Source organism: Tetrao urogallus, assembly GCF_951394365.1.
Source record: "Tetrao urogallus genome assembly, chromosome: 1".
NCBI lineage: Eukaryota > Metazoa > Chordata > Aves > Galliformes > Phasianidae > Tetrao > Tetrao urogallus.
The window spans coordinates 145,554,127-145,570,393 of record NC_136813.1 but is presented as its reverse complement, the minus strand read 5'-3'; the positions used below and the strand labels follow the sequence as shown (position 1 = coordinate 145,570,393).

Below are 16,267 nucleotides of genomic sequence, written 5' to 3'. Positions count from 1 at the left end.
TAAACAAGTCAGAGTAGGAAAAGCAGTGGGTTCCTCAGCTACTAATTTTTATCTCTATTTTACATGCTTTTTTTAATTTCCTGCTTTTGAAAGGTGAGGAATTTTTTTTTTCAGTAGAAGTACTAAGATGTACTTACTAGATTCCGCCCATTCACTTTCCTTTTCCTGTTTCACTGAAAACAATTTTTGCTCAACCTGGACCCATTAAAATAAAGCAGAGTTTCACATCTCCCCTTTATTAATACAGCCTGTTCTACAATTAATGTTCAGTTAGTTGTTCATTCTGTGTATCAGGTCAACCATAATAAGAAGCATCTGATATTTCAGTTCAACTTTGTCATTTGATAGAACTTGCCCTATTTTCCCAAAGAAATTTTAGAACCAGCCTCCTAACTGTTTAGAAAGGTTGTGCACCTCTGAAGTACAAGTGAGATTTCACACTACAGTTACGACCAGAATTCATTACAAAATGAACATTAAGTACTTCAGGATTTCTTTAGAGATTAGCTTAAACCACACAGGCACTTAACATGAAAGCCAGTAATTTTCAATTGAAGAACTAAATGCATTCTTGTTCCTCTTGAACAGAAGTTATTTGTGTTTTCTATTCTACCAGACTTAATTAATCCTATTTCCTTATACATTTTAAGTAATTTTTCAATTTGCCTCCAACAAGCCTATCATTATTTGGAGCCTAATCCCCTGAATTCTGCTTACTGGAGAGAAAGAGGCAATACTGAAATGTGTGAATCGTGACTTAGCAGTTTCAATTTTATATGGTTTTCAAGTTCACAAGGATGCTTGTGAATGTGATACTTGCCAAAACTGTAGGTCCCCAGCATCCATCATCCACAGAGGAAACAAAAGCAGCTGCTTCACAAGTAGCTTACAATCTTAGTCCCTAATTTTCACTGATTTTTACCAGAGAACATTCTCCAGAAACATTTTCCAAATTGCACAATAAGAATCCTCAAGGAGTTCAAAATACTAATGAACAACGAACAAATTTAGGGAAAACAAAGCAAACAAACAAAAATAAAACAACAGGAAGTCCACAATGTTGAAAGCTAAATTTGCTCTATTAAATAGCCCAAAGGCACTTCCAAATGCTGCTTAATAGTCTTCTATTTGTCTACTTCAACTATGATGTGAGGAATCAGTAAGGTATTAGCTTAAACTACTTTATACCCTAACCTTCCTTTCACTTCTTTCCGCATGCTCCGTGGTTGATTCCTCCTTAAGTCCTGTTAATACAGTAATGAAAGTTTTTGCAATTTCACAGAATCATAAAATAGTTTAGGCCAGAAGGAACCACAAAGCCCACACAGTCCCAGCCAGTGCCATAGGCAGGGCTTCCACTCCCCAGCTCAGGCTGCCCAAAGCCCCATCCAACCTGGCCTTGAATCTCCAGGGACTCAGCTTTTCTGGGCAGCCTGTGCCGGCACTTCACCACTCTCTGAGTAAAGAATTTCCTCCTCTCCCCTCCTGTGGCTTAAAACTGTCCCCCCCGTGTCCTATCACTATCTGCCCATGTAAAAAGTCAGTCCTCCCATTAATAAGCTCCCTTCAAGTACTGGAAAGCCACAATGAAGTCTCCCTGCAGTCTTCTCCATACTGAACAAGCCCATCTCCCTCAGCCTGTCTTCATAGCAAAGGTGCTCCAGCCCTCTGAGCATCTTCGTGACCTCCCCTGGACCCACTCCAACAGCTCCACATCTTTCTTGTGCAATACTCCAGATGGGGCCTTACAAAGACAGAGCAGATAGGGACAATCCCCTCTCTCTCCCTGCTGGTGACCCCCTCTTTTGATGCAGCCCAAGGCACTGTTGGCCTTCCAGGCCACAAGCACGCACTGCTGGCTCATGTCCAGCTTTTAACCCATCAGGACCCCCAATTCCTTCTCTGCACCGCTACCCCATGAGTTCTCTCCAGTCTGCATAAGTATCAGGGATTACTCCAACCCAAGTGCAACACATTGCACTTGGCCTGGTTGTTCATTAGGTTCAACATTAAGGTTTGAAAAGGACTGAAAAACAGGTCTGCAAGATGAGATAGGGCTGCCCATGAAATGAGACGCTTGTAACAACGCAGATGTGTTAAAACAACTGTCACCTGAATTTTCCCTTGTTCTGTAAGCAATTAATAAGTGAACCAGGAACCTCGTAGAAGACTTCACAGTATCACAGAATGGCTTAGATCAGAAACGACCTCAAAGCCCACCAAGTCCTCCCCCGTGCCGTGGGCAGGGCAGCCACCCAGCAGCTCAGGCTGCCCAGGGCCCCATCCAACCTGGCCTCGAAAATCCAGGGATGGGGCACCCACAGCTCTCTAGACAGCTGTGCCATCGCTTCACCGCCTTCCGAGCAAAGCATTTACCCCCTCAGCCGCCCCCCGGGCGTCACGGCCGTCCCTCACCCCGGCACGAGGCGCGGCGGCTGCTCGGTAGCCGGGACGGGACAGCGCCCCCGGCCGCCAGGCAGCCCCGCAGTACCCCGCCCACCCCGACGCGAAGGCTCCGGGGTGAGACCCCTCCGCTGCCCCTGGAGAGCCGCCCGCCTCACCTGCTCGACCTCCCGCCACCGCCCATACGAGGACGAGCCCCCAGCAGCAGCACAGCGGGCCGCCGCCGAGCCGGGCCATGCTGCTCGCTCCCACGCGTCTCCTCTGGGCACCAGGAGGCGGCGAAACTTGAAGAAGTTCCCTCGCTCAGGGCAGGTCTCGCCGCTGCCCCCGCCTCCTCCGGCGCCCGCCCCGGCGCCCCCGTGCTGGGGGTGGCCCGAGCCGGGGCTGGCCCCGCTGGGGCAGTGGTAACCCCCGCAGCTCGCCGTCCCCTCTCTCCCAGGAAGCGATGGTTGCTCGTCGCCCTGCTCTGCCCCCTCCCGAGTCGACTCGTGGTGGCCCCGGGGCTCGCGGGGGCTGCAGGGGCTCCCCCTGTCCAGCTCCCTCGAAGGCTTGGCCCCTACGCTGCCCTCCAGGCCCGGCTGTCCTGCTGGAGGGGACCGGTGGAAGGTGTCGGGCTGAGACCTGGATGTGTTTCGGGGCACAGAATTTGTTTTCAGAAACCCCAAAGCCAAGCCGGGAGCTGGGGTTCACTGCAGGGCAAGTTCAGGCCTCTTCTCCACACTGACCAGCCTCGAGTGGCACAACGCCGTGGTGGGGCAGCCCCAGGCCGGACCCTGGCAGGCGCCCGGGCTGACCGAGGCTGACGGACCTCCAAGGTTTGCCAGAGAAAGCTCCAGTAAAGTTACACCGTGTCTTGTCAAACCACGTCTTCTACAAAGAAGAAGGGCATCTTTTAGCCCTGTTAATGCAAACCACTGTGCATTTCCCTGCAGAAAAAGAACAAGAGAGAATACTTTCCTTAGGGTTTACAACTATGGCCATTCCCTGCGGGTGCCCATCCCTGGCAGTTCAAGGCCAGGTTGGATGGGGCCCTGGGCAACCTGAGCCGTGCCCACAGCACGGGTTGGGACTGCCTGGACTTTGAGCTCACCTCCAACCCAACCATTCTGTGGTTCAGTGACAGATTTCTGATGGCAGAGGGCTCTTTAATCCAACATTTAATAACAAAATGCAATGATAAGATATTGAACCTAAGACAGATTCAAACTAGAAAGTAGGTGAAAATTTTCTAAAAGAGTAGTTGTGATGTATGGGTGACAGAAATACACAAGAACCACATAGAAAGCAAACATGCCAAAAAAAGTCAATCAGTTATTTATCTGCAAAGAATTACATGGGATTTATGATCTGAAGAGTGCAGGAAAGAGCTACTGAAAACTAGACAGATTCTAAATGAACTATCCCAGTATCTGCAGATACTTGCTGAATAATTCATATCTCAGGAGCATCATGGATGGAACCCATGTAGCTCCTCTTTAAAAACAGACATACAAAGAGCAGAACAACTCCGCTTAAGAAAGCGGGAGTAGACTTCATGCTGGAGGAGTCCGACACTTGTCGCTGCAGTATAGCTGCGTTTGCTGAGTGTATCAGATATAGCAACCAAAATAGACTTGTGGTGCCAAGTATCACCTACCAAGGAATGTAGACATAGAGACGAAGCTTCTTGATTGGCATCTTGGGCCAGGAAATAGCAGGCATGCTGGTTTCATGTTTTTCTACTGTATTGATATTCTTTTCAGTGCATACCAGTTTTAGAATGCCATTCATTTTTTTCTGTCCTCATCCCAATGAGCTGTTCCATTAGGACACAAATGGGGAAAGTAGTGGTATGTTCCCAGTGCCAGCCCAAGTTAAAGACTGCTAATACAGAATCAGAAACTGGTAGCTGTTGGTTACAGGCTGTCTGCTATTTCTGCCTATAATGTGTACCTGTCTATAGAAATTTACATTCATCAAGCAATATTAGAAGCCCTATAGCACAACCTGATTTAATTTTATAGCTTGTATATTTACACTTTGGTTATTCTGTTGAGTTTTATGTTTGGCATGGGGCTTTTTGTGAGTTTGAAACAAGCAAACTGAGGTTGACAAAGGCAAAAGCTGGCTTGCTCTTTCTAACATTGTTTCCTTGGACAAAATTTCCATTCAAAACCATAAAGGAATGGTTTGGGGGGAAATTATATACTGAGGTGTACAGTTTGAATACTGACCAGTATTTGACAGCTGTTGAAAGAAGTAGCTCTGCTTTGAAAGCCATCAGTGCACATTTGCAAAAATTCTGCTCACTACTTCGTGGGAATGTTGGTTTTCTTCTACATGCACCCCCTGTTCTTTGGCTGCTTTTAAAATCTGATTATTAATAAATGCCATGTTTCAGTTCATGAGTGAGTCATCTCAGTAAAATGTGAGTTCTGCCTGGTTGTGAAACTTCATCCAAAAGTTGAACTGAAACTTCCAGAAGTTTAAAAAACATGGAGAAATTTGTTTTCTTCATTTCTGTTGCACTTCTGGTTTGGGGGCACAAACAGAAGTGGAGGAGAGATATGAAAGGGTCTGCTATGCAAGATTTGCAGTTTGATTTTTCAGAATTAAGACGTTCAGATAAGTTTTAGAAGCTGTACAGATTCTAGAGTTATCTCCCAAGGTGAATAATGAAGTGTTTAAGAAAGACAACTTGGCTAAACAAAATGTGGGAGACAGGGGGAACCTGCAGGGAAAAAATAAAAAAATAAAAAGGCAAATATCCAGGACTTACACAGTATGTTTAATGTTACATTCAAATATATTACAGCAAAGCTTTCTTGAAATAAAAATTACAAATTAAATACAACATTTGAAAATCATGAGAAATTAAGGCTATGCTGTGAATATTTCAGAAGTGAATTATTGAACAGGCTATCATCTTTAAAAAACAAACCAGAACAGATAAGGTATCCTCAGGTCTCATTTCTCTCAAATCAGATTGCATGTCCCCTGCTGAAGTCATCTAACAATTCGGACATGACAGTGAAGACAGGTTTGATGTACTACTGGCAGGTTGAGTGGTAGGAAGGTTGCCTTGAAAGGTATTTTCTTTCTCCTCCAGCTGAGAACATAAGCTTCCAGCCTTTATATGAAGTACTTCTGGGAGTTGCTGTAGCTTTTTAAGTCATGCTAGACATCCAGTCTTAAAGATATGTAGCAGAATTATCTGTGCTGGCCAGCTGCAAGTATTCCAGGGTACCTGTTCTGTAGCTTGCTACCCGTTTAATCTCTCTGGTCCTGAAACCTTCGGTTTCTCTTTTCTGAAGAATTTTGGTTATCATTTCTGCTATGTCATTTTTTAACTGCTGCTGATTCTCCCTGAAAGCAAAAGGATGAAAAAAAAAAAGGTCACAGAGTGACATGCTTTTAGTGATCCCTAGATCTCCAATGTTTTTTGAACATTTCTATCCCATACTTAGATTGATGTCATTCACACACTTCTGAGATAAAGGTTTTAGATCCGGGTTTTGTCTTTGGGAATATAATTGAGGAATTACGTGCAATTTTTCTGTATAGCACTGATTACCATCTTTACAGAGATTTGTAGAAGTGTTGTTAGTTAAAATAAATTTAGAGTCACTTGCATGAAAAACATCAATTAAATGCTCTCCCAATTAAATCAGATTCTATTTCTCAACACCATTATTTGTACCAGTACTTCCACTACAGCTTCAGGTGGTCTTCAGTAACAGAACTGCTACCTTTTCATAAGCTTTTGCATTCTGCCTGGTGTTTACTATAGTACCCTTTGTATGAGAATTTTAAGGGGCAATTCTGTGAGTCAGAGCCTATAACGAGGAAGTGAAAACAAAAACATCACTGAGTACAGTGATCCAGCTCAAGAGGTGTTTTCAAAATGTTCTGAAATTGAATTTCAGAACAACTGCCAATTCAATCATTCTCATAGTCTCAACTGATCATTTTAATTCCGAAAAGAAGTTCTGAGATAACAAAGAGTTGTACCATGTAAACAGGCCTGACAGTGTTTCCTGCTCAGCACAGCGACAAACACTTGAAATGCCATTAAATAAAGCTAAGTTTATGAGATTCTGTAGTAGACTAAAAGCTTGATTGTTTCTGTTTTGAAAACATCTTGAAAAAAACTGCATCTTTCTCCTAGTTATCTCTTGTCTTTTAGGTAGATAGGAATAAATGGACAGGAAATAGTGTTATGTACTTGTGCCTTTCACCATTAATAGATCCCAGTGTATTCAGCAAAGTACAATTTGCAATATAATTGCTTCAAGTACTGAAACACTGTATTTACACTTTTTAATTGCACTCTAATTAAAATTAAAACTGCAATTAAAAGTGTTAATCAACACTTTGATTATTTGAAATAATCAAAGCAGATAGCAGCAAATCCCTGTTTGGTGAAGTAACTGTACACAGAAATAGAAAGTGGAGAAATTCCATGTTCTAGTGAGTTAACAGGAACAAATGCAGTACTCATATGCCAAATATAGATGAAATGAAGACAGTCATCCTGACTTCAATTTTGCAATATTTCTCAAAAACAATACTCCCACTATTATTGTATTTTATTTAGTAGTAATGCAAATTACAGCTCAGTTCCAACACAGCAGCCTCTTCTTTTTCTCTTGCCAAATATACTGTATTGTGTTAAGAAGTAGAATTTTGTTCGATTTCTAAACACTTTGTGCCTGTGCAATGCTACAGTTGCTTTGTCTGCCTCCTCTAACAGAATACAATTCAAAATCCTGCTCAAAATAACATGATATTAGAGAGTTGCAGTTATCCTCTAGCTGCAGTGTCTAGTGTGGCACGCAGGTGCAGTTAGGGTTCAAGTTTTGGGGAATTGGCCCAGTTTCAGCTTGGACAGAGCTGATTTTCTTCATTCTGTCTGCTATGATACTGTGTTTTGGCTTTGGGAAAAAAAACAATATATAACACAGTGACATTTTATTTGTTGCTGTGCAGTGCCATACAGAGACAAGGACATTCCAGTTTTTCAGCTTCTCATACTGCCCTGTCAGCAAGGGGACTGAGGAGGCACAAGGAGCTGAGAGGGGACAGAACCAGGACAGCTGCCCTAAACTGTCCAAAGGGATATCCCATACTATATAGTGTCATGTGGAAACTCTATAACTGTGGGAAGTAAGCTATGAGGGCAGTCACTGCTCAGGGTATCAGTCAGCAAATGCTGAATAATTGCACTGTGCATCATTGTATACATATATTTACAAAACAAATGCAGGGAATAATAATATTTTTAATTTGTATGTCCATCTCCTGCATTTATCACATCAGCAAGTTGTTCTATAAGTCTTATTACCCGTCCAATGAAATGAACCTGCTAAGCATACAAACAACCTGCAGCACATGCATAGTCCCAAACATAACACTGTCGTGAATATTTGCATGCTTATATCCTCAAGCTCTAAAGAAGAATGGTTAAATCTAAAGTTCAGAGACTTTTGAATTTCTCTTTCCTTTCCATGTACAAATAACAGCTTACACTGAAGGAGGCGTTGGGAGATTATATTCCTTGTCTTCAGTACCCGTCAGCCAGTATGTAATCTCAGTCCCTCTGCCCTAAACAGTCATCATAAAGAAGAGAAAGCACAATTTAGGGATTAGACTGCAATTTCCTGTTGTTCATTTACTTAAATAATTCTATATTGCACACTGCTGTGTTTGCCTTTGCTCACAGCAAAGGATTAAAAATCAGATGTGGAAAGAAAAATAATGGGTGAGATACAGGTGAACATTCTCTTGTTCTATGACCTGAAACCATGAGAGAGGTGAGCTGTGTTGCCTGCTATCAGCACCCAAATACAGACATCAGTGCCAAGTTACATAGACTGAAATAAATAGATACGTAGGTAGACAGTCAGATATCAGAGCAAGAGCAAATTAACAATAGATTCAGCTTCTCTTCCATCAGCCCAATTCAGCATCACTATTACTCTATAACTTTCATTTATTCTCTTCATCTTAATGTTATTTTAGTTTTTCACTTGGGCAGCTTTTCATTGCCTTTATTGACGTTATAGAAGTGTCTTCAACAACTGGAGTTTATGGTACTGATTGATCTGTGACCCTTGTTCCCTTGCTGATAATTAAACTGCAGGGTACTCTAAGCTACATAATGCTCTTATACTATTCCTTTTCTCTGTGCATGTGCATGGTAAAGGTTACCTTCAAGTATGTTTCTCCTCTCATTTCATACTGGAATCGACAGTCTGTTCTTTTCAGGATGGCAACCGTGGAACCACTTACATGAATCCTTAAAGCTAAGAAATAGACCATGAAAGCTCAATTAGAAAATGTATCTGTAGCGTTTATATGTCAAAAGGGAAGAGAAATTTGGGAAGAATCGCACAAAGAGAATAGCCATATGAAGACACTGGGCAGAAGGAAGATAAGTCGGCTCTTGGCAAAGGTCCCTAATGGTGTAGTTGAAGAAGTAATTGCTTCAACTTAAAGTATACAGTCAACATATTTACACAACAAAGCTGCAATACAATTATAGGTTGAACTGAAATCCAACATTCATAAAGTAAAATGAAACCCCAAGCATCAGTAGTACTTCCTCCAAAGAAATTCAGCCAGCAAAAACCAGCCTACATACTCCCTGTTACCAGTGCTGGAGATGGAGCAAGGAACAGTTCTTCATTGCTCAACAGGACAGTGAAATAATTGGTAATTAGAACAAATAGGGCTTCATCTTTAATCTGCGAGCTGATTACAAATTGTTCTCGGCTGAAAACAGACACTTCAGTCACAAACTGACCAATAGCCTTTGGCCCTGTTATATGGACAGATGAACTTAAACCCTTACGCAAGCCAGTGGATTCCATCCGTGAAGCTGTGTTTACCGTATCTCCAAACAAACAGTAACGAGGCATTTTTATTCCTACCACACCAGCCGCACATGGACCTAGAAATGGGATTCAGAGAATGAAAAAAAGGTTGGTCAAGAGACTACTAGCTTGAAAGGTGCCTCTCCCTGTTGCAGAAAACACTGCAGTACCTACTGGAGCAATGTGTTCCTCACCAATGGGATTGCTCTCTACCACTAAACTATTTGGACATCTCCCATTCCTCTCCAAACCACACCTCACACTGCATATCTTACAGAATTCAATTAGAACAAAATGGGACAGTATTAATTGCATTTAAACATAATCTCTGTGCATGAAAAAATATGGTTACGGTCAGTTTTGGAAGCAAAAGAAATAGAGAATAAGCTTAATTATAGAGGGGTTCCATATTATTGCCTCAAGGAGTATCCCAGTACCCAGCTGCTTTCACTGTTATGTTCCTCCTTCGCCAGTTGCTTAGATAATTGTTGAAACAAGCAAAAATGACAGGTGATTTCCCAAAGCCCTTGAGACTGTTGAGCAGTTTCTCTTATAGAAGAAACATTTTCGTGGTTTCACTGAAGCATGAATTCCCACATGGGCGCAATCAGAACTTTTGTCTCCAAAAGCATAAGAGAAAAGCTTGTTTTCTGTAGTGAGACAAGCATGTCTGAACATGGCTGATCTCCATCTTGGTCAGAGAGGAATTATCTGTGAAAGCTTACAGTTGATCATACCAGGAGCAAACCATTAATGAATAGATAAGGGCTATTTCTCTAGACAGGAGCAAAGTAGTTGTTTATTTACTCCTGTTAGCCTTCCCCCAGGAATATTATTTTCAACCTGATTCTTCACAAGGAAAGCAGTTGTGTATGATGTCCACCCACATCTTCCATGGATATCTGATCTGTTAAGTTCAAAAACAAGGCAACTATAGTGTCATTGCTGATCTAGCATCATTGTGTACCAGAGTGAATTCCAATGCGAATCCAAACAGGCAGACCAGGAAGGTGTCGGAGCTCAAAGGATCCTATGAAGCTAAGGATGTCCAGAGCCATCATGGAGATGTCTACTGCATGTCGGTTGCCATTCCTCTTTGGTAAACCACTCACCACCATGTAAGCGTCGCCAATGGTCTCTACCTGTGGAAACACAATTACTAATCTCAGCATGCAAAGAACATACTTAGTTGAGAGCAGAAAGGTTTTATATTCATATTCTCTTGTTTATGATTAAACCTGGTCCCTAGTCAGCAGGATTATTTAGTTTAAGGTAGCTAGCACCTTTTTGTAAATGAGTATGACAGTACATGGCATTTCACTTAAGGAATCTGTGACCACCTGGTATATAAAATTTGCTCTAAGCTGGCACACAAACATACTGAAATGAGACAATCTTGGCCTGTTAGATTTCTGCATTGCTTGGTATTTAACTGAGCAAAAGTGAGGAGCTAATCACCTTGTAAACATCATGATGGTCAAGAATGTGATCAAAGTTCTTGTAGATGTCATTCAGCATGTCTACTACCTCCATAGGGGTGCTGTATTTGCAGAGTGTGGTGAAGCCAACAATGTCACTGAAGTAGATAGTGACTTCTTCAAATAACTCTGGCTCTACCAGGCCAGTCTCCTTCAAAGATTTTACTACTGGCCTGCGGAAATAGAGAAGGCAGGAAGACAGAAGACAGTGTTTAACATTAAAGGTATTTTCTCACGCAAGTCAACCTCATCATTGCCTTCTGGGTAGGAAACATCAAATCATTTGCTGAAAACTGCCATTGTAATAGCATTTTAGATGTCCATAATGCCTTTCAGCCAGGGATCTCAGCATGTACTAAAATCAATTAATGCGCTACAGTCTTGCAAAATCCTCTGCATAAACAGAAGCTGAGGAAGATAAGGGGTCCAAGTACTGCTTTGGTGTGAATCTCCATCTGAGAATGGAGACCTCAGTGATTCACTCTTCTTTCCTGCCTATCAAGATCAGATTCGAGGGAAGGAAATTTGTGACAAATAAGTCATTCCCCTTACTGCTTGTAAGTACCTCTGCCCTTTTGCCCTAAGGACTTCAGAATATCTTGGAATGGGATAATATTATAATACTTCACTTTTGTATTGCTATTGAAAAAAAGATCAAAGTGAGATTGCTGTCACATTCGACAGTCACACCAGCTCTTCGGACTACCTGCTTTGGAATTTGCAGGATAGTTGACTCTACACTGTCAAGGAGAAAAAATTTAGTCTTCATAAAGCATTAAGATTCCAGCTATATCCTACACGTGATTGAGGAAAATGGGGAGAGTAACCAGCCTCCATCACAGACTTGCACTGAACAAAACTGCATTCTAATGGTGGGAAGGCACAGTTTTCTCACCTTCTTTCTGGGCTGTTTGTTGAGCACTTGGCAGCTTTGTGCATTAAAACACAATGCCACTTTGCACATTTGCATGTTTTCTGAATACCTTCCTTCTAAAGAGAATGCAGCTGCTTGGGCAGACTGGCTTACCTGTCTGTCAAGTAGAATTTACAATGATTATGTAAAATTGAAAGTTTTCAGTACTTCAAAATGCTGCCAAGTTGTTAAACAGATCAATACACCGATAAAATGAGATGGGCTGATAATTTTCATTAAAAAAATGCTTTTTCAGTGTCAGTAACTTTCAAGTAGGGCATGTACTTTTCTGGGCTAGGGTGGTACGCACAAGCTTGAAGGTGTTTGTCAGTTGTGATACAAATATTGTATATCTGACACTATCAGCCTTAACAAGAAATGAGTAGGGATGACCTCAATGCAATTCCACCCTTTTCCAGCCAAATACATTTTATGAATAAATAAAGAGACTTTACATTGGCTTCCCAACTGAAACTTTTTTCTTCCTAGGCTTAAATCATCATGCTGTGACAGTATATGAGATATAGTTTATCTGAGCTCCCACTGTTATTTCTTATGTAAGGCATTCGTTCAGTAAATTTTTTTAACTCTAACACCTCATTTAAATCCTGAACTTAATCAGAGCCTTAGGCAGGGGATTAACATAGGTATGGAAATTATCTTTATGGGAGATCAGACCAGGATGAAAAGTCTATAGAAAATCTGTGATTTTGTCTGTGCAAAGAAAGCCACATTTTCCCTGCCTGCTACCCCCTGTGCTCAATTGAGCTGTACAGAAGAGGGGATTGATGGCACCTCTTAAATTTGACATTTTGTCTGTAAGGTGGGGAGAATTAGAACAGAATAAGTAGCATTTCACTCTGTGAATTGAAGAAATATAAGACTGATATTAATCCCACTCTCCAAGAATCAGGTGATACATACAAATAAAATGTCAGTAAAAATCGTTCTGCTCAATACTAACCTTGGAAGTAACATGAAATTAAGCCTGTCTGCTCTGTCTCGCTCTGCTTTATAGAGCTCTGTCCTCTCCTCCACCAGGTGCTCCAGATTCCGGGAATACAGCTGTAGACGTCGAATCAGGGTATCCATGTAGCTTTCATTGGTCTGGCCATGGTAATTACTGGGAATAACAACAATGCACAGGAGCCAAAAAGAAAGGGTGATGGAAGCATATTGTTGAGAGAGGCAACAAAACTTCTCCAGTGTTTAACTTCTGTACGGATAGAATGAAAGTGCTTAAAATGCACAGGTTTTTGTTGCTTGGAGGACTTATGTTTACAAATTGAAAGTCTGTGCCCACACTTGTCACTCAGAGCTGCTAATTCTTAAACCACTTCCAAATCATAGCCATGATAGTACTTCCAATCCAGGTTACCTTGAGTAATCCCTAAACATTCATTTGTGTAAGCTCAAATCCCAAGAGGAAGCTAAAGAAGACAGATAGAGAACTCCATGTAACATTTAAATGGGGATTTTAGACAGAAAGACTAAGACCATTTTGGGGCTACCTCTGTGGAAGTCAGAATAATTCAATGGAACAATTAGCAGTTCAGGAGTTAGTTTTGGTCACAAGATTAAGCAGATTCCAGTCAGAAGCATAATTGCTGGAAGCAGAAGCACAATACCATGGGCTACTCATAACGCATTTGTCTCCATAGTCTGAAAGTAGATGGGGCCCGACTGACAGGAAATGTCAGTTCCTTCTAACCAGACTTCAAAGCTACTCTTACTTTAGACAAGTGTTCTTGTCCAGGGTGCACTGTCTGAGATGCTCATGAGAAGAACACCTTGTTGCATGTGGCAGGAAGCAGTCTCCATCCTCTTGTAGGATGGAGGCTTATCCCACAATTTTATACCTACAAAACCCCATAATTAATTCCTCTGATGAGGTACAACCCAACACCTTTAATCAGCTCTATCTGAGACCATCTGAATGGCCATTTATGGCACAACTCAGCTCATCCCAACTTTCCTATCATCCTCCAAACGTTTATGAGCCTTTATTTCCCGAAACTTAGACAACATGACTCATTATCCAACTCCTGACTAGAGACAGGAGGTAAATTATTTTAATGGTTTGAATCTCTAATTATCCAGCTTGCTACTTTCACAATGTACCAATTTAAGGTATGGTGATCATCTCACCCTCACTCAGCTAATACATGCATAGCTGCACACATTCACATGAGTACATACAAAAATGCATGTGCTCACCTACTTCCACGGCAAAGAATAAATCAAAGTGAAGGCACTAATTGGACTATATTAACATCAGCTTACATGCTTAAAAATACAAGCTTTCTAGCACCCAGAAGGAGTTTGGAGCAACTTCAAAAATTCAGTTTCAGATGCTCACCTGAATATTTTAGCCAGAATATTCTCAATTTTCTTAAAGTCAGGTCTTTTCTCTGGGTCTTCCTCCCAGCAGCTCTTCACTAGTGTGTATACCTTCAAATGAAAATTTAAGGAAAGTTGAACTGAGTACTGGATATAGAAAGATAATGGAGATAAATAGCACTAGTTCATCAGGGTATTTCCAGTTACTCTTGATAAGCAACATATTGAAATGTGTGACTAACTGTTATGAATCTATGGTTGGGACATTCATTGCAGGCATCTGAAACTTAACTCTGTGGTGGCTAGTGACATCATCTGCAGTTGAATTTGCAATACGTAAATGAAAGGCATGCAAATGGATCTCCTCTTGCAACTGGTACCAGATATGGTTACTGACATGGAAGTAAGTGCTGTGATAATTTATTTCCAGTACTCTGAGTTTGGGAATTTTTTGAAACTGGTGACTCAGCCAGAAAGAATGGGGCTCATCAACTGAATATGCTGATGTCCACAATACAGACCTCTGCACCCAAGCAAGAAGTCTTAGGGGCTGTAAAATACATGGAAGGAAGTACATTTGAAGTGCCATTCATCCCATCTTAGAGCTATCCAGAAGAGATCAAAAGAGTAGCAGCATGCAAGTGTTGATTTTTTTTTTCCAGTGACTACAGAGTAAGTAGTTCAAATACAGATATGTGCATTGCAGATGTGTAAAGCTACCTGAGGCAAATCCCACTTGTAGTTTAGTTTAAAAGCTGGCATAGCCACCCTGGGTAACATCTGTAATCAGTAGGGAGAAAGGAATCTTGATCTAAAAATATAAAATAGGTCCAAAAAGTGATATGGATGAGTATTCTCTTATCAGATGTAAAAGGCACCTATGGGGGCTAGGTCAGAATGAGATATACAGCTTGTAGATATCTGAAGATAGGTGAGATGAATCATCTGTGAAATGTTGTACTGCCACCAGTTCCCCTAAGATATTATCCCTTGTGATTCTCATGCATTATTTAATGTTCATATATCAGTTCAGCACCCTGGAATAATACCAAATTTCAAAAGACACACCACTGTACTACAAAGATAAGTAAGCAATACTACTACTTGAGAGTACTTTCAAAAGATAATGATAGTCCTTCCCTGAATTATTGCAACACAGTCTCTTTGCGGAGACTCTCATATACTGGATCAGAAAACTGAGCCATCCCAGATCCTTTCCTATGCAGGTCAGACTGCTACTTTCCCACACACAGATATACAACCCTCACTATATGATGATACATATTTTTTCATGTATCAGTATAACACTCTCCTTATGGTATAGCTAGCAGTTCTCAGCCCTAGGACTATACTAAACTAAGTAAGCACATGTTCCCTTTTTATTTTAAGACTTTGACTCAGACAAACTGAATATAGTTCTTCGTGAATTCTAGAGAGGCAGGGGAGCGTTGTTTGATACATTTGCCTTTTTTCGAGCTAACCAACTTAACAAAAAGTTCAAATTCACAAGGGATGTACTTTTAACATGTTTTAGTTTTTAAAACATCACTAGAAAAAAACTAAAGAGCTGATGCACAGAATACACTTAAGAAGGAGGAAAAAATTTCATCAGTTTTGTTTCATTTCACTAGTAACAACTATAGAATACTGTTTCTTCCCATGAGGTTAAAGCGTTTGGCAGAAAATGTGCATAGCTTTCATCCTCTTGTCATCCTGAGCGCTAGTTTTGCCGACACTTCTACCTTACACATAGAAAATGGCTGTGTTAATGATTAGCTTACTTCCATCTCTCTTTCTCCCACTGTTTCTAAGGATAGGTCTGGTCGGAAAGGCTTCACGCCTTTGTCATTCTCCACTCTGTAAAGTTTCTCTGAAGAAAGAAAAAAAGATGTAAAGTTTTAATTAAAGGGGGAAAAAAAAAAACATAGGAAGAACATTCCTTTTGTATAGCATACTATGATGTGTTACAAGTTACTATTCAAACAAAATATTGAAGGTGGTTCCCTTCTTTTTGATGTGAATTTCAATTCTGGAGCTTTTCTAAAAATATGGCTTAAGATCATAACAGGCTGGTTTGAATGCCCCTGAAAGCAAAACGAATAGGAATGTACTCGGGTATTTATTGGTCATGGCAGACATGGTTATGGCATCCTTCCAAATGAACATTAGGTATAATTAGCGTGCCTCTCAGCATGAGCTATAGCCATAGTAAAAAACTATATGAGAAGCCCACTAGAATATTACAACTTGATAAAAAGCATGGAGACCTACAATTCTCA

General features: G+C 41.1%; 2 protein-coding genes across 2 annotated transcripts in view; both read right to left on the bottom strand.

The window, feature by feature from the left end:
* Window positions 1-2,640, bottom strand: part of PLBD1 (phospholipase B domain containing 1) — a gene marked incomplete at both ends in the record, with an annotated part of 35,786 nt that extends 33,146 nt beyond the window's left edge. Inside the window, one exon of the mRNA XM_079535349.1 lies at window positions 2,562-2,640. Coding sequence (XP_079391475.1) covers window positions 2,562-2,640 — 79 coding nt within the window. The remainder of the gene's footprint in view (window positions 1-2,561) is intronic.
* A 2,933-nt stretch (window positions 2,641-5,573) lies between these two features.
* The window catches only part of GUCY2C (guanylate cyclase 2C), a gene marked incomplete at both ends in the record, with an annotated part of 42,547 nt that continues 31,853 nt past the window's right edge, over window positions 5,574-16,267 (bottom strand). The window contains 9 exons of the mRNA XM_079549233.1: window positions 5,574-5,748; window positions 7,910-7,986; window positions 8,593-8,687; window positions 9,236-9,334; window positions 10,225-10,399; window positions 10,716-10,908; window positions 12,613-12,771; window positions 14,008-14,099; window positions 15,770-15,858. Of these exons, the coding sequence (XP_079405359.1) occupies window positions 5,574-5,748; window positions 7,910-7,986; window positions 8,593-8,687; window positions 9,236-9,334; window positions 10,225-10,399; window positions 10,716-10,908; window positions 12,613-12,771; window positions 14,008-14,099; window positions 15,770-15,858 (1,154 nt within the window). The remainder of the gene's footprint in view (window positions 5,749-7,909; window positions 7,987-8,592; window positions 8,688-9,235; window positions 9,335-10,224; window positions 10,400-10,715; window positions 10,909-12,612; window positions 12,772-14,007; window positions 14,100-15,769; window positions 15,859-16,267) is intronic.